The 23,374-nt window shown below is 44.5% G+C and overlaps 5 protein-coding genes across 5 annotated transcripts; 2 read left to right on the forward strand and 3 right to left on the reverse strand.

Annotated features, from left to right (window-relative positions):
- Positions 1–3,704: 3,704 nt before the first annotated feature.
- Positions 3,705–5,352, forward strand: Aud_009483 (fungal specific transcription factor domain-containing protein; the record flags this gene model as incomplete). Its single annotated transcript, XM_043294335.1, has 4 exons — positions 3,705–3,928; positions 3,986–4,535; positions 4,593–5,084; positions 5,155–5,352. The coding sequence occupies 4 exons, from the start codon at positions 3,705–3,707 to the stop codon at positions 5,350–5,352; spliced, it is 1,464 nt and encodes a 487-aa protein (XP_043150270.1).
- Positions 5,353–6,188: 836 nt separating this feature from the next.
- Positions 6,189–6,962, reverse strand: Aud_009484 (putative PKS-like enzyme; the record flags this gene model as incomplete). Its single annotated transcript, XM_043294336.1, has 1 exon — positions 6,189–6,962. The coding sequence occupies one exon, from the start codon at positions 6,960–6,962 to the stop codon at positions 6,189–6,191; it is 774 nt and encodes a 257-aa protein (XP_043150271.1).
- An 84-nt stretch (positions 6,963–7,046) lies between these two features.
- Aud_009485 (uncharacterized protein) lies at positions 7,047–9,486 on the reverse strand (the record flags this gene model as incomplete). Its single annotated transcript, XM_043294337.1, has 7 exons — positions 7,047–7,146; positions 7,638–7,992; positions 8,054–8,465; positions 8,500–8,682; positions 8,755–8,902; positions 8,962–9,218; positions 9,436–9,486. The coding sequence occupies 7 exons, from the start codon at positions 9,484–9,486 to the stop codon at positions 7,047–7,049; spliced, it is 1,506 nt and encodes a 501-aa protein (XP_043150272.1).
- A 1,309-nt stretch (positions 9,487–10,795) lies between these two features.
- Positions 10,796–11,445, forward strand: Aud_009486 (uncharacterized protein; the record flags this gene model as incomplete). The annotated part of the gene is made up of 3 exons (XM_043294338.1): positions 10,796–11,077; positions 11,125–11,143; positions 11,168–11,445. The coding sequence occupies 3 exons, from the start codon at positions 10,796–10,798 to the stop codon at positions 11,443–11,445; spliced, it is 579 nt and encodes a 192-aa protein (XP_043150273.1).
- A 1,345-nt stretch (positions 11,446–12,790) lies between these two features.
- Positions 12,791–14,194, reverse strand: Aud_009487 (uncharacterized protein; the record flags this gene model as incomplete). Its single annotated transcript, XM_043294339.1, has 1 exon — positions 12,791–14,194. One exon carries the CDS (start codon positions 14,192–14,194, stop codon positions 12,791–12,793), a length of 1,404 nt encoding a protein of 467 aa, XP_043150274.1.
- Positions 14,195–23,374: the final 9,180 nt, after the last annotated feature.

Consider the following 23,374-nt stretch of genomic DNA (forward strand, 5'->3'; position numbering starts at 1 on the left):
GAGGATAGAGGTAGAGAAAATCCTCCTTATTAATATGATTATTTCTAGCCACCATCATCCCCTCCACTAGTTTCTATATGAGCGTTTAAGCAGCCAAAATACCCTAACATCTAGGGGTTAAAGAAGATAAGATATATATAGAGGTATATAAAGATAGATATTTACATTCTCTTTATAAAAATCATCAAACTTAGCAGTCTGATAGTTTGAATAGCTATTAAGAATGAGTAATTACTTTATACTAGTTAAGTATAGGCTAGAGAAAGGGTTAAAGACCTCCTTTAGCCACTTCAGACCTATCTCATCTATCATCAAGCTATTAGCGCTATTAGTGAGCCTCTAATCTGGAGGAAGATTTTATTCTTAGTACTAAGGAGCCTAGTATTCTTTTCTTCTTAAGATAACTATTAGTAGTACAGGAAGCCCCTTAGAGCTTATATATTTAATAATTATAACCTATTCATGGTTTCCCTAGGTAACTATACGAGGTCTTATACTACAATCTACAGCAGTAATAACCTTTAAAGTTGTACAGAGCCCCGTTAGATCATTTGCCCGCTCATATAGTAGAATATGCGCCATCCACGCAGGAACTGTGGTTGAATTGAAAAGCCACACCTATTAGTATCTAGTAGGTGCTTAGAAAGGACCTCCTCTTCAAGAGATGTTAACTTATGGGCCCTTGGCACATGTCTCTGCGCGTGGTTTAATTCCACAAAGCCATTCATGGAGAGTCTTTCTAGACACCCCAAAACCCTGGCAGCTGCTGCTTTTGATTTGAGTTGTCCCTTTTTATATGCTGATATAGCCATCTGTATTCGATTCTCTTTGGATAACGGCATTTTTGATAATAGTGGCTGGCAAAGAAATAACGTGTTGATTAGAAGGCTTCAAGAATTCAATGATTTTTGTGGCGAGGCGGCGGTTCGGTATCGGCGGTTCGGTGGTGTTCGGTGGTGATTACGTTAACACATGCTTATTACATAATATCACTAGTTAACTAGTTAATCATGCAACCTGTGATAAGCGCTGGGAAAATCTCCTTCATGGTGGTATGATGACATGCACGTGCAAATAATTAATGTTTTGACCAATACAATGAATGGCCGTGTATGATGGCAGCGTGTTGGAAAATTCAAGGCAACTTTTAGCGGGCTGGCTGTCAGATAAGGTGCTCAATCATCGTGTCGAGTGTTTCGTGAAGGATTCCTCCTGGGCGCTACAAACCCCTGTTAAGGCTGTACTCAACATCCAGGGAAGGTGTTGGCGGTAATCGAGTCCGTTGGTCCGTGGTCGTAATTTAGATTCACGCCAGGTCAACCTCTGTATGAGGATCTTGTAAAAATTCGGCCACCACTGCCCTTCCCCCATTCACAGAATACATGTCCTAGCCACAATCCACAACTGTAGAATCGTTTGGCCCCTGAAGGTGCTGCAGTTAGGGTTAGGCCTCCCAAAAGGCTATTCTGTGCAACCTCAACGGCCGTCCATCTCAGCCCACGCCGATGTTCCATTCTATCGGGAACCGATTAAGATGGCATACACGTGCAGGCGACAGGATCTGGTCTCCGCTTCGAGGGCGCAGCGTGGGCGGTGGAGCGTATGGAGTGCAGGTCCGACGCTGGATACCACGTATATATCGGACGGCTACAGGGGAGCTTGAGCCGGCTTAGCTTTTGGCCCCTCCGGTCGAGCATCATCGGTCGCTCTCGCTCTGCGCCCCTGTGCGTTGTAGTATATAGTCGTCTCGCTCCCCCTCTCCGTCCAATAAATGATCCGCTTTCATTTTTGGCCCCCTTCACCCTGGTCTGGCCTTTGACGGTGAGGCATTTTTCTTATTTATCCGGGGCCACCGAGCTCCGCCATATCTCGATTTCCACTGGGACGGCTAATGTACCTAACACTGCCTCGGACGAGTATATTCTGAGCGAGAACCTTGCGAGAGCTCTGGGGCTGATACGCTTGCGCCACGTCGGGCCAGAGGAAGGCTCATGTCGGAAAACTTCGCTTCTTTTTTTCCTGTCTGACTAGACTGACTTGCTCGCCTAAGTCCGTTTAACGCTCCTTCAGCTGTATAGGCGCCAACAGACTGAGCGTTTCAGGGGGGTGGAGGGGCCTGGGAATGGTCAGCCTTATCTCACCGTAATCATTATCCTCACCCATTTTCTACCTGTACTGTATTGCACAGACACGGACGAGCTGAAGGCTTCAATATCCCAGCACCGACACCTAACCATGGTAGAAAAACATACTGATGCAGTAAGTTGATGGGATGTGTAGCAAGTAAATGAAAGTAAATGTTAAGGCAATAGGGCTTTAACCTGGGCTGAGCCCTCTTTTTCCCTTGTACTTTGCAAGTGATCCGATGTCGGGGCTAAATCAAACAGGGATTTTCTGAATAAGCTGCTGGATATTTCCTAAAGCTTGTATGCTCTTGTATGCTCTTGTATGCTCTTGTATGCTCTTGTATGCTCTTGTATGCTTGTGAAGGCTTCTTCAGTGTAGTCAGCAAAGACAAGGGCGCTCACTCAGGTGCAAATGATAACTAGGAGGGATCCAGATCCTTTCTCTTATTGGCAACTATGATTCGCCGGCTTACACGACACTAACAACTGGCCGAATGCTGCCAACAACCAACATGTGTCTTACACTCTTAATGGCGTGATGCATGTCATCTCAATACGAAGTCGGAAGCTCACTGCTGGCAAGAACGGAAACTGCGGCAAAATCGTCGGAGCTGGCAACTTGGGACCGTCATAAATTCCAAGCTTCCTGTTCTCTATTCGACTGCAGGATCGACTCGGTCGCTTATGCCAAGGGTTTTTCTTGGCCTGTCCAGTTGCTTCTCTCACAGACAAACGCTATTCTACTCACTACGAATATCGTCTCCTTTTGCGTACGTTTGATTGCGTCTGGAGAATTTAGGAAGATCCTGTTGCTGACATACGTATAGCTTGCTCAAGAGGTGCATGATAGAGGCTCCAGAACGTGCTGGTTGACGTGATTTCAATTGCCACGGCCGTTTCCACTTTTCTCCGCCTCACAAAGATAAAGACAATCTTGTCGGAGGCATACTTCAAAGGCCCAAAAGGATACGCTCAGACGTCTGTCGCTTCTTCCTTGACATCATCCAAAATCTTCGTTCAGCGCATCAACATTCTGCAACAAAAAAAAGCGACTGGCATAGTCTATCTGGTCGAGTACAGAGCATAGCCTGCTCCAACGTAGCTATGGCCGGGCAACCACAGCGACAACAACCGGGACTCGCAGTAGGTGGTCACCTTCGCCCATTCAAAGTCTCTTGGCGCTGACAGCTTGATGACAAGTGCGAAGAATGTCGACGAAAAAGGATCCGCTGCGATAGGGGAAAGCCGCAATGTACGGCTTGTGTCACTTCCGGGGTGACTTGCGTAGTGCGAGACAGCTGCCCGCCTAGAGGTCCAAGGAAGGGATATCTCAAGACGCTACAGAAAAAGATTGGTAAGGGCTGCTCACAATCAAACTCCTCTTTCCGCCTTTGGCCCTTATGCTGATGACGTCGTGCTGCGCCAGAGGAGCTCCAGACACAGCTAGAAAAACAACAAGGGGCATCTACAACTCCTGCTGAGTCGCGAGCCTTCTCGCCCTCCCAAGATGAGGGGAACATGGACAACGACGGTGGGAGCAGTGGGAGCAGTACAGACAATAATGAAATTCAAAATACCATGAGCACAACTCCCGAAACACCTGGTAATATCCCGCTATGGCCGGCACCGGTGGAATTCCAATTTCCCATCATCCACATGGAGCCCTGGGGGTGTTTTGACAATTCAAACGCAAGCTCGCCCTTTCCCTCATTTCCCTCGCTGGACAATCTTCAGGAGCTCGTCCAGTTTCCAATGGAAGTGGAACCCGATCTCCTGATCACTCCCATGATGCACAACGACCTGTAAGTCTTGACGCTGGAGGCTGGTTTGCAGACCAGCTATGCTAATACTTCTTATAGAGACCAGCTGTATTTCGATCGCGCCTATGCGTTTGCGCCCATATTGCAAAAGCACCGCTACCGTTCTTGGTCTAAACAACCAAATCGGAGCAAGCAGAAAACTTGCCTACAGCATGCGATGTGGACGTTAGCCTCATCACTCTCCAGTCAGTTCCAAGTTGAGGGGCGAAAATTATACGCAAAGACAAGACAACTTCTGCATGCACTTGAGTCAGAGGAACCCTGTCACCAAATATCCCTTGAGCAGGCCCAGGCGTGGATCTTGCTTGCGATCTATGAGCTGACATGCCAAGACTTCCACCGAGGTATGATGTCCGCCGGGAGGGCCTTTCGCTTAATCCAGATGATGAGGTTGTACGAACTTGATGTACCCCAAACACCTCCCACCATGCAACTGGAACAGTATCAAGGGCAACTCACTCTTCAGGGGTCAGTCCAAGATGACTGGATCGATATTGAAACGAAAAGGCGGACCTTCTGGCTGGCATACACAATTGACCGCTTCACGAGTATGGTGGATGGGCTGCACATGTTCTTTGATGAACGGCTGGTGAGTTGGCCTCAAGTCCCCTTTCATGCGAAGGACAATATATTTACTTACTGCTAGATCCGTACCCGCCTGCCGGCTCCCGAAGCGAACTTCGCAAGTAGTCGGCCCATGGAGATGAATTTTCTCGCGGATATGATTGCAGTCGTTGACCTCGAGTGGCCACATAAAAACCTATCGCCCTTTACAGAGAGCGTCATCGGAGCTACCATCTGTGGACGGGTACTGGAACATAAACAGAAACCTCCGGCCCGAGCCTGTCAAGAGTTCTGCCGTCGACATCGTTCTCTTAATGCCCTGTTAGCGCAACGCATCAGGATGCTGCGCATATATGCGTCATTGGAGTACCCAGATCCCATCATTGCCTTTGTTGCCCTGGCGGCACATATAGCCGTGCTTATGCTCTACGACCTTATCGAATCCAGGCCCCTAGGTACCGATGCACCAGGAATGCAGCTTACTCAGGCTCTCTACACGGCACACAAGCAGCAGTCACTGGATTCCGTGGCCGACATGGCTCTCCTGATCTCCGTACTCGGCCAGCACTTTCAGGTGAATATCCACCCCCACTCCTTTCTCACTCCATCATAGCGTGAAAGTCGAATTGCTAAGAATCTAGCAGATGCACCCCTTGACGCCCATTTTACTCCTCCTAGGCGCCCGATTCTCCCAATCCCACCCCGGGCTAAACGACGCCTACATCAAGCTCATGCCCGGCATCGTAACGACGTTGCAAGCCTCGACCGTTCTCAACAAGCTTGCCCAAAACTTCCTCCAACTCTTAGAACCCCAGAACGACAACTGGTGCGCCCTCACCTAGCATTTGAGGTCACATTCAGATATATATCAATAATGACATATGAAGAGGCGTTACTTTACGTGTGTTAGCGTATGCACAGGCGGGCAATCTGCGGAGTTTTGGAGAGGAAACCATACTTGATGTTCGACATACTTGTTTATATGGATGGACATAACCAATCCGGAATATAGAAGATTTGTACACTGTGCCAGAGGCTCATTGCATAGGTTCCCTGTCGGAGTTGGCAAGATTCGCCTTCATAGTTTTAACAAAATCGTGGCTTAGGTTGAGTCGATTATAATCCTGCAGAGCCCAAGTTCGACAAGATTTCATGAATAAATGCCTCGTAGGCGCATCGGAAAAGACACCTATAAGGCGAAGAAGCCATGCAGCAATTACCTTCTGGAGCCTCACTTGTCCAATTCCTCCTCTTTGATAGTCCGCGCGCTTCTGGTCCATGGTTGAGCTGATTTCCCGTCTGTAAGGAACCCAGCACTAACGACTGGCCCCTTTTACTCTCTGTCTGCAAATCAACGAATCAGGCAAGGAGAGCTCTGGTGCGGACAGTACAGCCCCGGGACAACTCTCCAAGTCAGCCTTGGACACAACCAACATGAGTATGTATCCGCACACCAGAGAGGTTGAAATGCAGTGCAACTATTTGAAAATGAGGCTTGTATTGCTGCATAAAGAGTTCAAATGGTCTATATATATGGTAATAGTGTAGTCTATACAAATCAAAACACAACGATAAAGTCCACGACAAAACATCTGTTAAACCTGATAAACCACCTGCGTCAACCATACCATTGATCTCAGTGTCAATCTGATAGGGAAAAAATTGGAAACGCCATATCTCAACCCAGCATGAAAGGAAGTCCAGCCCCATACCCAACCGCTACCAGCACTCCCCTCTCTAAGCACCCTGCAAATGCCGGCTCTTCTCCGCCACCAAACCCGCCAGCGCAGCAAGGCTTGCCGTCTGCAAAATTGAAGATGGAAATATCCGCCGCGGCCTGCAAGACGAGCATATTCCGCAGCTCCATCGCAATCAGTGAGTCGACCCCATAGTGCGCCGGGGGCTTGCTGAGATCAATCTCCGCAACTAGTGTCATGAAGATATCGGCCAGCTTAGCTGCAATAGCAGCGCTGATAAGCCCTGCTCCGTCCTGGCGGTCACTCGCCTCCGCGAGCTGCGCGGTGAGCGAACCGCCGGTGCTCTCACCATCAGCTAGTCGCGCGGAGGCTTTGCTGCGCGGTCGCAGAGGTGCAAAGCGCGCGTCGCGGCCCAGCTGCGAGCGGCCGTTGGCATCCCACTGTGGGCCCGGGGCGGAGTTGAGGCCGACAATGATCTGGGAACGGGCGCTGAGCGGGTGTAGGATGGCGGTGTTGAGCGCACGGAGCACGATGTCCCCATCAAGCATGGCGAAGTCGCTGTCCTTGCGCAGGCGCTCAGCGACTTTGGCCGAGGTTGAGACGTAGCCTATGTCGGAGATGGGGCCGAGGTCGATGGCCACGCTGGGCAGGCCTTGGGATTGGCGCCAGCGCGCCACAGCGTCTTCGTAGGAGGCGCCGGCGGCGTAGTTAGCTTGCAATGCAGTGCCTACCACGCCTGAGACAGATGATAGCATGACGAAGAAGTTAAGTGAGGCTGGTTATAAGAACTTGGTGTGTAGGTTCTAGGTGCCATACAGCTTTAGTCATAGGCTGTCACTCTAGTCATCGAGAGTCATATGCTTGAAGATAGCATTGCGTAGTAACATGGCGCCCTGGATGATGCCGCGTACTGGTGGGAAGCCGTCGTCTTCGCAGGCCCTGAGAGCCTTGGTCAGTGAGCTAGTGAGGGCAACATCGCTGCTAATGGGCTTGACTCAACAGCTCGCCTCGCGCAGTTCGCGGATGAATAGTGCGCCGTCAGTATCCTTGTTCTTGTCGAGGTCGAGATCGCCGGCGCTACGAAAAAGTAGGATCAGGTTTCCAGCACCGTGAGCTACCAGCCAGTGCGCGACTAAATGTCCGATACAGCCCACACCACCCACGATGAGGTATGATGCATCAGGCAGCAGTCAGGCTGGAGCTGTGACCTCCTTCGGCCGAGGGACCATGTGGACCTGTTCATCTGTTCCAGCAAACTGCGTAGGCCCGAGGGGTAATCCCAACGAGCACATGTGTCAACGCCTCCTGGCTTTCTTGACCGTCAATGAATGCTAATGTGTCCAAGTGTCCCGGGATGCCCATGTCCAGCCGCAGTGGCTGGTCCTCCCGAAATACGGGCTCCAAGGGAATGCTGGCAATAGCATCGATACTTCCCTTCTTCGTCCTTGGCCACTGGTAGTACCTCACCCCAGTGCGACACAAGCGGGCCAGTGACCATATCATTGTATTGCTCGTCCTTGTAGTACCGGGGAACGTGCAGGACACCGTCACGCTCGGCGTACTCGAACTCAGCCGGGCCAGCCTCAGTGTCGGCACGGCCGAACCCCTCCTCGGGTACTTCAACGATAGCCGAGACGACAACCTCTCCACCCGAGGACCATCTCTCGGCTGCATGTGCAGGGCCCAGGTCCAGGGAGAGGAAGCGCGGATGATGTACTCGTTGCGCAGCACACGCAGGAAGCCCTGGTGAACGGCCCGCTCGGGTGCCTCGCTCTCCACGGTACGCTGGTCGTGACCAAGAGCAGGCCGCTGCATTGCGTGGCCATGGCGCGGAGGCCTTCCATACGCTCTGCGTCGGGCTCCGCCAGTATTGGTCCGTCAATCTCGCCCACAAAGACACAGATCTTGCCCTTGTAGGTGTCGAAGCCGCTTTGCTCGAGCACCAGGTGCTCGGCGAGAGTGTCAGCACCGGTCAGGGCCTGGATACGCCGGGATAGCAGATCGACAAAGCCTGGTGGTGGAGATGCCTTGCTGCTGGTGACCACGGCAAAGCTCTCTCGGTGGTTAGCATTGCTCAGGCTGGAGTTCTGGTCTTCGGCGAGCGGCACCGTGGACATGACGGTACTGTTGGTGTGGATGATGTCGCTCTCCGAGTCACGGATCTCAAGATCCACACCATTAAACCCAGCGTCCCGAAGCACGCCATCCCATGAGGACGCTGTGAGTGTTGGGCGATCGGACTCTTCGCCTTGCCACCGCTCGGCAGCAAGCCACAGATGAATCCACATCCACCTGGTCCTTGATCGTCTCCGCAAAGAGGAACGTGCCGCCTGGCTTCAGCAGGCTGCGCACATTGGCAACAGCACTGGTCACGTTCTTGGTGGCGCGTAGAGCTTGGAAGGCTACAATGATGTCGTAGCTCCCTGGGGTAAACTTTTGCTTGGCCGGGCTCTGCTCGATGTCGAGTTGGTCGAACTAGAGTAATTTGGCCCAGTCAGCAAGCTGAGAACGGGCATCCTCCAGGGACTCTGAAGATGGCTCTGTAACGTGCCAGCTCGCCACCAAAGGCGTCTTGGGCGTGCCAAGCGTCTCCAGTATGCGACGCGTCGCCTGAACGCCCATTCCGGTACCGATCTGGAGGACGCGGGCACCTGGGTTTTTGTGTGCAACCTTGCGCAGCAGCGTAGAGAGCTGTCTAAGTGCTGATGACCGACGCTTCGCGTTGGCATTGTACCCATTCAGCAACCCACTCACGTCCACGTGAGCTCACCACGGAGGATGGACGGGAGGAGAGGGCCGAGGCGGCACACCAACTCCCCATCGACGTTTTGCAAGGCCATAGCGGCCATGTACTCTTGACGCTGCTCAGGGTCGTCCGGGGTCGATTCCTTGGCGGCTTTGGCGGTCAATTCACGTAGCCATGTGTAGTACTTGGCCAAGTGTGGCTGCTCCTCGAGATGGGCTACATCCTCTGAGGTGAGCGCTCGTAGGATCCGCCAATTTATAACAGTCTACGGAATTCACATCCAAGTCGTCGAGTCCTTGAGATGAGTATTCCTTGTTCACCACAGGAAGATTTGAAGCAAGAAAGATATCCAAATACGGTTAAAGGGATTGTCTATATTATGAATGCAAGATTATTCTTTAAAATGTTGATTTAGTTGAGATTAATTCGGAGTCTTTGACTGTGCCATATTCACGATGAGATGCTGCAAACGCAGAGACTACCACGGCCAGCACCAGAGCAGCGAGAAGGGAGACATAACGGACCAGACCCATTGCCAATAGACAGGAGGCTACGAGCTTGAAAAACGAGCGGAAAACAGGCGGACCAAGGCTTGTGCAGCCCAGAATCGGGCTTGTACAACTATGTAGATTTTATAAATACTGCGACCACTCATCTCTCTCCCTGCTACAAGGTCCCTCTTTCAAGATCCATAGGGTCGAGGCTAGACGGCAGCACTGGCCTACGATGCTGGCCTTCGGGATATTGATGAAGATACCTGGCCAAGCCAACAGTACAGAGGTGAGGTAGCTCGGCCGAAAGAAAATTATCGATGTGTAGGCAGGTATCCCAAAAGGCGTTGGCTTTTGATGTGACCGAATCCCAAAGGGGGGTAATCTACACTTTAAACGTCCAGCGCTAGACTGACGGTCTATAGGAGAAGCGGCCTTGCTGCTGTGTCTTCTCTACAAACAATTTATTGCGGTAAACGCTCACTACGTTAGCCGTTGCTTGCATTCGATTTGGTTAAGACACCTGATTGATTACAATAAGCATAAGGGGAGCTGGGTTTTGAAATGAACCGGCCGTTACGCTGCCTTAGGCTCCAGTAGTTTATTTGAGAGAACTTATCAGCTTTTCAAATATCGGAAACGCATCGAAGACGACGGCTCCCTGTTCATTGGCTCGTTTATCCAAATGAACGATGATCAATGACCTGAAGAAGACGTGTCCTCAAGTAATTTTCTCCTGCGTGCTATATTATTGAATTATACTACCGCTTACCCGATTTGGAAGCATACGAATTGGCGTAGCACTGCCACACTTGGCCGAATATCCGATAGCATTCGATCGTTTTGAATACCCTCAAATCTGACCCCTATCGAGAGGCGTAAATAGGAGCTAGATAGTCATTCGTTTAGAAGAATCAGGCCTTCATTGACTTCCGATTGGCCATATAAATTACTAGTGATCCATGAATGGTACTAGCCTTAGCAATTTCAACATATATTATCACCTTTCGGTCTGTCCTCCGGGGAAACATTTCTGAGGCGGACTTTCTATCACCCGCGAAAGAAAATTAGGCAAACCAGGGGCCAATCACAGCGATTTGCTGCGATTTGCTGCACAGTTATCATGGCCAAAGAAAAACATAAGCCGCCTCATCATCAGCATGGGTGATTCTAGTAAGCATAGCCAACCCACATCGCCTAGTAGCATTGGATACCTTCGCGGGGATTATTGGGCTGATATCTCTGCGGCCACTGGCTGGTGTGGGGCGCGGTATGTATATATGTTTATATATATATATCATGGGGTGCATGCCAAGACTGACGGAACAACCATTTCCCATATTCTGTCAAGATGCATTCCATCACAGCTTACCGTCGCAGTGTTCATGGTTTAGCAGGAACCTCTAAGCTCTCTGACGAACGTGTCCAAGAGATCATCTCCAAAGTCCTTTCCTTCGCCCCCTCGTCTTACAACACTCAGCCTGTCTGCATTTCGCTCGCTTTGGGGGAGAAGCATAAGGAGCTCTGGAGCATTATTCTCAAGGAGGCCGAGCCTGTCCTCACATCGATCAATCTAGGTCTCTGGCAAAAGTTGGGCCCCATGTTCCAAAGTCATAAGGCTGCATATGGCTCCGTATGTCAACAACTTTCGTAATTCACACGCAGCCTAACAGGGTCTAGATACTCTTCTGGGAGCGTGGTCAGACGGCCTAAGAAGCTGCAGAGATGCACAAGGCGACTGGTCATATTTTTGGCGAGTGGGGTGATCACACTCAAGGCATCTACCAGATCCTTGTCTGGACTGCCTTGGAACTGGGGGGAGTGGGCGCTAACCTGCAGCACATGAATGCTATTCCGGCCATCGAGGCAACTATAAAGAAATTCGCGGGTGTCCCTGACGATTATAAACTGAAGGCCCACCTCAACTATGGAGATGAGCAAGCTGCTCGTCCCGAGAAACCCATGAAACTGCCCATTGACGAGACACTGACAATTCTCTGATCAACACGAGCTGTGGCCGAAAATTTAATGAGCTTGGTTAGCCAAATTTGACTGTCCATACTGTTCTGGTCTGAGCGCTTTCGCGCCTCCAGCGGAAGCATTGGACCTGGATGGGAGCTTTTGAGCTCACCAACGTTGGAAAGTAGAAGTGGGTACGAGACGCTTGATTATGAAGCAAGAATTCTATTAGATGACAAGAAAGCCATTATGTCTGGGTTAGGCCACGACATACAATGCATGATACATAGCAACATTTCTCTGAAGTAGCCAGAAGATGTGAATAGTTTCATTGATTTATTTAGATTTTGGCAGTTGACCAGCTTGTTTCTGTCCTGACCTTTGGTTCTACGTGCAGTAGATATTAGAGATAAGCTCGCATGAATGTGCGTTCATCTCCCGCATCCCAACGGGACGGGGCGGGCCAGAACCACAGCCAAGGACATGAACCCAGCTTCAAGCAAGCCACACCATCCCTCTGCGGTGAAATGGGAACCTGGTCTAAGAAAGAGCTTGCGTACAACACATGCCTCATGCAATATAAACTACTCCAAGCTCGCTAGCGTTGGAAGCACAAGCCTCGCCAATGCACCCTAGATGGCACCGTGGTCTTTGCTGCAGCAACATGGCAAGCTGAATGTCTTGAAAGGGAGTCACCGTCTGACGTGTGCCTTGATTGGGGCATTGAGCAGCTTGCAGTCTTTACAACGGCGTTGAGCCTTTAACGCCATGCTTCTCAATGTCAGCGCCAGGTTATTCGAACTCTATAAAGTCTAGTACTATACCTGAGGCACTACTATCTTCTAGAATGTCTTTGAACTTATCCTCCTTATTTTAACGTCCTCCTCCCAGCATATCTAATATATTATCAAATACCCGTCTAATCCTCCTCTATAATTGCTATCATAGCTTACTTAGCCATAGGTAGTCTACTAATATGTATTCTACTACTTTCTTTACTCTATATATATACTTATTATCTAAAACTTTTACTCCCAAATAGGTAGACCTTAAGACAGGCATTATTAAAGCCTATTAGCTTAAAGGGAATTAATAACGCTCATACATGTTCTATAAAACAGTAATATACGAGATAATGGCTCCATACTGGATGGATTATAAAAGAGAATACTACTAAGTATTTACAATAGGCTCAGAGATATACCCACTATACACCTGCTCCAAATGCCAGACTCACCAGTTGGCTACATCTCCTGGGAACTCTAAAACCTCCAAGTCCAACAGAACGCGAATTGATCAGAGCCACGAAGTGGTTAGGTGATTCGCCAGTTGACAGTGGCGAGCTGGTCGTCACAAGTTTGTCCCCAATCGCGGATTTTGGCACAGTCTAAGACTCAGCAGCGGTGATAATATCCGGAAGCATGGTGTGGGTGCTGTTCCAGACCTGGGTTGAGCCAGCCACGAACAAAGAACTGATATACCAAGTGTTCCTATGACCCTGGAGACCCTTCATTTTATCATACCAGCCGGCAGCAATATCCTTGGTCGGAGGGCTCAGATGGAACGGTGAATAATCCTGGAAGTCGACAAACTTCGGCTCCAGCGCCTTAGCATTGGCCTGTGTCTGCAGCCACTTGATGGTGCTTCGAGCAGCACCTTCAATTTCGGCCCGTGTCTGGGCCCGGACCGTGTTGTACCAGTAGAAAAGGTAACCAGGAGAAGCCGAAGGGGCGATCTCGACCACACCAGGCAGACTGGCGACGTGGTACGGTCTGTCCACACCAACATTGGTATAAGCAACGCCCTCCTCAAGCCCGGTGTTGTTCACGACGCCACCGTAGTAATGCTTGCCAGAAAGCTTGCTCAGAATGGCCTGCTCCTGCTGGTCGAGACCGAAATACTTGATGTTGTCCAAGACCGGCGGCATAGCAATAATAAGCTGTTTTGCCTTGATGAGCTTTTTGCCAGATGGGGTGTTGACCACGAGCTGCACGCCGCACTGGCGGGTCAATCCACGCCGAGCTGCGATGATGGAAGATTTCAAAAACACATGCGGCTTCAGTTCGGCCAGAGCGTTAACGTAAATCTGGGAATTGTCGTGATTGGCACTGTGAACAGCAGCTCCGGCAAACTCGGCCAACTCGATGTGATTGCCATCGTTTAAAATGGCAAGAGCGGTGGTGTCCAATGGATCTCCAGGGGTCGCTGGCCATGAGAGACCACCCTCGGCCGAGCCGGGGGAGAGATTGTGCTTCTTGACGAATTCCGGCCAAGTGAGGAGCAGATCGGCAGGGACAGGGTTGGGCAGGTCGACCAGATTGTCGACATAAGGATATTTGTCGAGCTCTGCAACATAGTCCGGCTGGATATTGCCCCGGGTGTAGTTGGTAAGGGCAACTCGCTTGGTAAAGTCGTAATATTTGGGGATGCCAAAATCCTTGAGCTCCACATTTGCCAGAGGGGTTCGCAAACGGGCAAAAAAGTCGCGAACGATCGGGTCATCGAGGTGGATCTGCACGCCAAAGTCGACGCTGGCCCCGGTTGCGGGGTCGTGGAAGGTCCTGGTGTGTCCCCCAAGTCGGTCCGATATTTCGACTAGGGTGAATGTTTTGTTTTGATCGGCCAGACTGACTGCTGCATAAGTCCCTGCTGCTCCCCCGCCGATAATGGCAAAATCTCGCTCGACGACGTCTTTTGCAGCATATGCCGACGAATCGAATTGATCACGAGTATTTACAGATGCAGCCAATGCGCCCGCCGCGCTGGCAATGCAGAAAAATGTGCTCAACATCTTGCAAACGAATGGTAAGATGGCAATTGAACTACTGGGACTGAAGAGATCGACTGTTTCCCTTTTATATGTGACAATGGCGATTACAAGTGTGTTCGCTGACTTACTTTCCTCCGTGAGACAATGTATTACCTTCGAAGAAACTCCGGTGTCCAGGCGAGCTGAGCGGAAGGATCCGAGGCAGCAGCTAGGTAATATTGCTAGACGCCACACCACATGACATGAGTTGGACCATCTCGATTACCTATCGGAGTTCAGCGAACGACACTAAGAGGAATAACAAGAGAAAAAGAGGCAATGAGATCTCTGAAATTATTGTAGAAGTCTTTCTTGGCAAAACGTTCTCTTGAGACATCTCGCTAACCAGAGGTCCAGCGGCCCCATGATTTAGTTCATGGTAGTCGTAACTTGAGCTATCGTCTGACACCTTCTACCAGCATATTCTATAATAGGGGTTAATGTATTTTATTAGGTTAGGGTGCTAGAGGAAGATCTAGTACTAATTATCAACTTTATGGTGTCATAATAAGCTAATTAGATTTTAAGAGTAATTAGAACTATAAAGTTAGCTACTAAGGTATGATATCTCCTAGCATAGATATATAGCAGTGAGTATGGCCCTAGCTTAGGGAGAGAGCAGGTCATATCATACAACTGCTGCCCGGCTCCTCCAACTTACAAAGGCCCTCACTACTACTACCAAATGTAGTGACTAACAATATTATTAACATCTTCCTTAGAGAGCTTTAGTGGCTTACCTAGAGCCTTTTTAGGTGTTGATTACTGGCTTTGGTAGGTATACTGAACCTAGTAATATGTGATGTGAAGCTAGTAAGTAATCTATTAACAGGTAAAACCAGCATCTCAGAGAGTTAGAATGCAAATTTAATCATCATAACTAAGATGTGTAGAATTACGCCTCTGCTCGGCTATCTGCTAAGGGAAAAGAAGGGGGGGTTGTGCTAGGTTCTAGGGTAGGCATAGTGTTAATCTGATAATCATGGCTTGCTTGCTAGGTTCACAAAGATAGGAGGTCTTACTAGCTTCATATATTACTATTAGGAAAGCAATGATAGATACTGGAAGGATTCGCCCCCTTGCAAGGCCCACTGTACTAACAAAATCACCAAAGGGGTACAGTAGAGAAGATAGCCTGATCTCCAGTCTAGTAGCTAGATCCCCTTAACAAACGATTGAGGTGTGGTAGGCATAGGAGTTACATGGTCTCTCCATCATCTACCTCAAGCAGGTGAGTGACCAGACAAGATCTACTTTGTCACCACCGCCTCGTCCAAAGTTCACGAGCTCATTATTACAGTTTTTAATCATAAGTTACAAAGCTACTCAGTGTTACGACACCAACACAGCCGCATTAGCGCAAGGCGGATGTGACGGGCAGAATCCCAAGGATTATCGAACACCAATCAATCTCAAAATGATCACCCAGCAATCTGGGGAAACACTTAATCCGGACGGATTCCTCCACGCAGAAAAACAGTTCAGTTATATACTACTACACCATATGGGCAACCAGCACCATCAGTCACCCACATGACTGATCTCTGGTAAATAACTAAGTTGTTATGGAGGACAATTTGTATTTACTAAAAAGATGCCAAATACGGCTGTCATGTTATATGACCAACTACCATGTGCCACGGCTTGGCAATGATAGATGGGTAGATACAATAGATGGTATATCAGTATCACTAACATCTACCAACATACCATCCTACCATCTATCTCAACTACCACTTGGAGGAACTAAGGATATATAAGGACACTTATTACCATTATATCTAGCACTCTTAGTTTAGTTCCTCGCGTTTAATATAAGTTATTCACTTAAGTATAAGTTCACTAGTCCGATTCGCCAGCTACTCTTTTACTATTGAGTATACATACTTAATAGGCCCTGCTTCTATCTTTGCTGTTATTATTCTTATATATCTTTGGATTACCCTTAATCCTATTCAGATCATTATCCCCTTACACAGACCCATACCCTATCAGTATATCACTAAGCTACCTGGTCAGTAGGCTTTAGGCAAGTATCAGATATAGTCCAGGGACTATATCATCCCCAAAGCAGTGACTAGCAGGAACAGCAGAGACAGATCCCAGGGTAGTGACAAATTAAACACTATACAGCACGAATCACTTTAGAAGTTTAATTAACTCTTGACATCAGATATCATGGTAAATGACACGCCACAAACCCCCACCAGCTCAAATATTGGTCGGGCACCAGTTATGCAACAGCCACAATCTTCAACAGAAGATCTGAGAGGCATGGTCGAGCAACTCTAGGAACACATCTAATAACTAGAAGGTCAGCTTACAGCTAAGTCTATCAAAGTCAGACCACTAGAACCATTCAATGGGAATAGGTCCAGACTATAGATATTCCTGATATAGTTAGACATATATATCTACATAAACAGGGAGAGACTTACCACTAAAGTAGAAAGGGTCTTGCTTACAGCAACCTATCTGACCAGACCAGCATTTAATTAGTTTAAACCCTTTATCAGGGATTATCAAGAACATGAAGAGGACGACTGAGCTAATAAGACTAATGAGATATTCGCCAGCTATAATGCATTTAAGAAGCAACTTGAGAACACCTTCAGTGACATTAACAAGGAGAGGAATGCTGAGAGGCAGCTATAGTAACTTAAATAAACAGGATCTATAGGGGAATATGCATCAAAGTTCCAACAGATCATATCCTACTTGAACTGGGATGAGGATATGAACATCACATACTTTAAGGAAGGGTTAAAACCAGAGATCTAGGAGAAGCTAATCTAGATGGAATAACCTAATAAACTTAGCAGAATAATCACACAAGCAGTGAAAATTAATAACAAACTATAAGACTTCCATATGCACAGACAAGAACAAAGCAACTAGAATAGCTTTAACAACAGGCGCACCACAAACTATTAACTAAACAATAGAAGGCCAGCTCAACCAAGGAGCTAAGGGTACGCAGACCCTTATAGGCCATAACTAATAGAGTTAGATGTAACTCACACAGCACTTTCTAACAAGGAAAGGGAACAGCGACACAAAGAGAAACTATACTTCTAGTGTGAGAAGCCAGGACATATATTAAAGGCCTGTAAGTAACCCTAGAAGGGTAAACAGGAAGGAAAGAAATAGTTACAAGCCATGAAGGAGCTCAGTGCTATAATTAGCAGAGATAGTTATAATACTACCAGCATCATCAAGCCTTAATAGAAGAAAAGTGATGAACAGCTCAGGAAGCTGTACAGGGAATGTACTGCATTAAGTAATAATAAAATCAAGATAGAGCTTAAGAAGGGAGCCTCCACTAATTATAAAAGTATAAATAATGATTGGCCTGCTAAAAACTTAAATATGCTTATAGCCACCAATCAGGAGTCACTAACCAGTAATAAACTTAGTTCTGATAAATAGGAGAATTTTACTGCTAAAAATTATCTTCAAAGACTGGCAGCGCTAATCAATGAGAGACGTCAGGTTATCAGCCCTAATTTAGAAAATACTAACCATGATAAGCCAGATCAAGAGGATTTTCCCATAATTAGTTAGACCACTATTAACTAACCCATCAATCCACTTAACAAAGAGTATAGAACTTAGTGGGTGAGCCTTAATCCTAATAAGGAGCAGCCCTATAAGAGTCCTAAGATACCTAGATTTAAATCCCTATAAGATGATGATGAAGCGGATCAATATGCTACATGGCTACAGAAGCTAGATTAAGCATAGTTAGCAGAACTAGAAGCATACTAACTAAATGTAAGAACCCTTAAATAAGTTAAGGAGGGAGTAAAAGGATGTATATATTAAAATTTAGAATATTAGACTTAAGTTAAATCTTAGGAACAACATATGACATATTATAGTAAACATATAGTATATTATCTAAAGTGCAGATAATGGAACACAGGATACCACTATAAGTTAAAAAGGGTATTGGGGAAAAGGCTGCCAGGACTATATCATAGAAAATATAACTATAACTAGTGTCTGTGTAAGCATTTCTAAGGACACCCACGACATAAGTAAGTATCATAGATTACTTATTATAGTAACAATTGCAGCATCCACCATAATAACAAGTATGTAGTAAAGTTTTAGCCAGAAGTACCGGCAATCATGAAGAAGAATAATACTTATCTATACTAGAAGCTCAAATACTCCTATAGAGGATATAGGTAATACTTAGAACATAATATAATGCATTAGATAGCATGCTTTAAGAACCAATGCATGGTATATTACTAAGGCAAATTAACAGGAGGATATTTCCCTGTGCTGCTACTAATAATAAAGGCACTAAAATGGGAAACAGGGTACCTCATAGTAACAGTGCAATATGGAAAGCACTTAAGGATAGTTATAAGCATTCTTAATCAACCAGCTAAAGTAATGATTAATTCAGGAGTAATAGGCAACTTTATAAACCTAGCATTCATGAAGAAGCTAGGGATTCTAGGAAAGATAAAGGCAGTACCTAAACTAATCATAGGTCTGAATAGAGAGAACTTAGGAGCTCTCTTAATTATAACTAAATTAGGACCAGTCCTAATGGTTATATTAGGACATCTTAAACATCTAAACTTTGATATTATACTAATAAAATAGTATAATGTAGTGTTAGGGATTCCATGGCTCAGGAATTATAACCCAGTAATTAACTAGAACATAAATCAAATCTAGTTTAACTATAGATGCCCACAATAGGACTAAGTTAAAGGGGAAACCAGGGCCTTACAGCATATTAGGTCAAAAGATAGCAACAATAATGCTAAGCAGTCAACAGGTAGACTAAAGAAAGCAATAACTAGCCAGTAAACAACAGCAGTATTAGCAGCAACTAAGCCATCACAAAGGACCATGATGATAGAGCTACCAGGATGGGCACTAGAGTAAGATAGTGATTACACAGAAATTATAACACCAGATAAAGATTCCAGAGAAAACTCAGAAATTAGAGAAACTAATCAAAGAGAGATTAGTCCCAGGAATAATATTCCCAGGAATACTTTTATTCCTAGGAATACTCTCATTCCTAGGAATACTTTTATCCTAGGAACCTACTTATCCCCAGTAATAGCAAATCAGGACTTAGATAGTCCTAGGAATCCAGTTATTCCTAGGAACACCACAGACCCAGGAATAACATTACCCCAAGAGTATATCAAATTCAAAGTATTATTTAAACAGCCTAAATAATATATCCTACTAGAATACAGCAAACATAACTATAAGATTCCTCTGAAGGAAGGAACCTCGCCAGCATATAAGAAAATATATTAAATATTAGAAAAAGAGCTTCAAGCGCTCAAGGAATATATTAATAAATAACTATAATTAGAAAAGATACAACCATTAAACTCACTAGCAGGACATAGCGTACTCTTTATATAAAAGAAAGACAGCAGTCTACAACTATGCGTGGACTACAGACTACTGAATATAATCATAATTAAAGATCACTATCCACTTCTACTGATCCATAAAATCTAAGATTAAATTTAAGGAGCAAAGTGGTTCACAAAGTTAGATATTATAGATATATATAACCATATTCGCATTACAGAAGGGGAAGAATGGAAAATAGCTTTTAGGATAAAATTCAGACACTTTAAATATCTAGTTATACCATTCAGATTAACCAACACACTAGCATCATTTAAAAGATTCATTAAAGAAGTACTACATAAGGTCTTATATCACTTTATTATAGTCTACCTAGATAACATCTTAATTTTCTCCAAAAACAAGAATAAACATGTAGAATATATTAAGGAAGTTCTACAGGAACTCTAGAAGGCAAATATCTATTTAAAACTTAAAAAATATAAATTCTATATCCAAGAGACCAAGTTCTTAGGACACTGGATATCTACTAAAGGCATTTATATAGACCAGAACAAAGTCAAGGCAATCATTAAATAGCCTTAACTAAAGAATGTTAAGAAAGTCCAGTAATTCATCAGACTTATTAATTATTATTAACAATTCATTACTAGCTATATAAACATTATGCACCCACTCTTTGCACTACTCAAGAAGGCAAAGGAGTTTAAATAGGATAAAGGCTATAAAGATGCCTTTTATAAAATAAAGCAACAAGTCACTAAGGCACCAATATTAGTATAACATGACCCAGAAAAGGAAACAACTATTAAGACTAATACATCTAACTATGTAATCAGGATGAGAATAACTTAACCAGGACCTAATAGAAAACCATAACTAGTTACCTTCTATTCAAGGAAGTTAATTCAGGCAGAACTTAACTATAACATCTATGATAAAGAATTACTAGCTATAGTAGTAGCATTTAAGGTCTGGAGGGTATACCTAGAAGGAGCTAAGCACACTATTATTATAAAAACAGACTATAAGAATCTCACATTCTTTATAATAACGAAAGAACTTACCAGGCGACAGGCCAGATAGGCTAAGACACTTTTATAGTATAACTTCAAGATTATGCACTGTAAAGGAACAGAAAATGGACAAGCAGACGCACTTAGTTAATAACCTAATTATGAACTCTAAGGGAAGACAATCAAACCAGTAATATTAAAAGAATAAAAGGATAGGACATTAACCTATAACTACTATGTGCTTATGGTAATAATTAAACTAAAAGAAGACCTATTAATCTAAAAAATTACTAAAGAAATAAAGAAAGACAGAATTATCTAAGAGATACTTAAAAATTTAGTAGATAATGAAAACCTCACTACTAATAATAAGGGATTAATATACTTCCAAGGACTTATCTATATACCTAAGTATATAAGAACTAAGATCATCGCGAAGCACCATGATGACCTAATATATAGTTATATAGGAACTAAAAAAACAGCTAAAGCTATTTCAAGAAATTATTACTTTCTAAACCTAAGAAGGAAGGTACAGGGATACATTCACTAATATAAGACTTACATCAGAGATAAGCTAGCTAGGCACTAGCTATATAGCAAGATGTAATCACCAGAAGCACTAAAATAACTATAGGAATAGATTATAGTTGACTTTGTCAGACCATTACCAAAGTTAAAAGGATATAATTACCTAATAATAGTAACTAACAGACTCATAAAGTTCATCTATTTAATCCTGACAACAACCAACATAACAGCAACGCAGTTGGCAAGCCTACTTATAGGACATATGATTATGTATTATAGAATGCCATGATACATCACATCAGATAGGGATAAACTATTTATATTAAAATTTTAGCAATCACTGATAGATTTAATAGGAATTAAGCAAAGACTTACAACCACATATCATCCACAGGCCAACGGGCAAACTAAATAAGCAAACTAGATAATCAAATAATACTTGTAACATTATATGAATTACTAACAAGATAATTAGATAGTTTACTTACCAATGGCACAGTTTACATACAATAATACTGTTCACTTAACCACAGGGGAAATACCTTTCTTTACTAATTATAGATACAACCCCACATTAATTGGAGAACTAAGGAACAAAGTACCCACTATAGAAGAAGCTAAAGAAATAGTGGATACTATTAACTATTTAAGGACTTAACTTTCAAGGAATATCAAATTTATGAACCTCTGCATGGTAATTTACTATAATAAGAAGCACGGGAGTGCTCTAGATCTAAAAAAGGGGAAGAAAGTTTACCTACTCTATAGAAATATTAAAATAAAAAGACTAAGTTAAAAACTAGACTATCAGAAAATTGGACCCTTCGCCATCAAAGAAAAATTAGGGCCAGTTAATTTTAAATTATAACTACTAAAGAGCATGTTAAAAATTTATCCAGTATTTCATATCTTATTATTAGAACCAGCACCAGAAAATGTAAAAATCACTGAAAACATGGAAATTAATGATGACACTAAATAAGAATACAAAGTTAAATAAATCCTGAATCATAAGTAAGTTAGCAGAAAACCATATTACCTTATAAAGTGGAAAGGATATAATACCTCAGAAAACACATGGGAACCTATTAAGAACCTAATAGGCTGCCACTAACTCATTCAATAATACTACTTAAAGAAAGATCAAAATTCTCCTAGAAGGAAGGGGGCATCTGATTAATCTCTATTACTATCTAACTAAAATCAGGATTATCAGAAGTCACAGCCAGCTGTTAAGCTTTAATAGCAGGATTAGGCTAATTAAATAACTTCTTCTCATCCAAGATCTGTAACAACTCAGCATCATGTTTAGACATCTTGAAACCACGCTCCTTAAGAAACTTTTATTATTTACAAAGACAGGAATGTTGGGCTAAGGACTTAGCAACCTTCTATTATTTTTCTATTAACTCTTTCTAAATCTTTTCTAAATGTTCTTGCAATTATTAAAGCTCAGGATAAAGGAGCTCTAATTTATCATTAATTATAGAAAGCTTAGAAGTAATCTTCTTCTTAGTATGCTTGAGAAGATCCCACTCCTTTTTAGTATGGAAATCCTTCTTGCATGAACGGCCCTGACAAGTACATAACACACACTTAGAATAATAATGAGTTTAATCCATCACACAATCCTCGCCAGATGAGACACAGGAATCACACAGTATTAAGGTCACAAAGCCATTCTCAAGGATGTACTCTTCTTAACAGATACAACCAGCAATTTAATCACAGTCGCAAGGAAGCTTCAGTGCACTTTTAAGAATAATATCAGCATAATACTTGGGCATGATGGGCGAACATAGTTAAAAGAAGAAAAACCACTCACCTAGGGGAGCACCACCTTTTAAAGCAAGTTTCAAGGATGAAACGCTAGGAGAGGGGGAGGTAATGTTATAATACTAATATAGCCACATTAGCACAAGGCGGATGTGACGGGCAGAATCCCAAGGATTATCAAACACTAATTAATCTCAAAATGATCACCCAGCAATCCAGGGAAACACTTAATCCGGACAGATTCCTCCACGCAGAAAAACAGTTTAGTTATATACTACTATACTATATGGGCAATCAGCACCATCAGTCACCCACATGACTAATCTCTGGTAAATAACTAAGTTGTTATGGAGGACAATTTATATTTGCTAAAAAGATGCCAAATACAGCTATCATGTCACATGACCAACTACCATGTGCCATAGCTTGACAATGATAGATGGGTAGATACAATAGATGGTATATCAGTATCATCAAC

Source organism: Aspergillus udagawae (genome assembly GCF_001078395.1).
Source record: "Aspergillus udagawae IFM 46973 DNA, scaffold_7, whole genome shotgun sequence".
Classification (NCBI taxonomy): Eukaryota; Fungi; Ascomycota; class Eurotiomycetes; order Eurotiales; family Aspergillaceae; genus Aspergillus; species Aspergillus udagawae.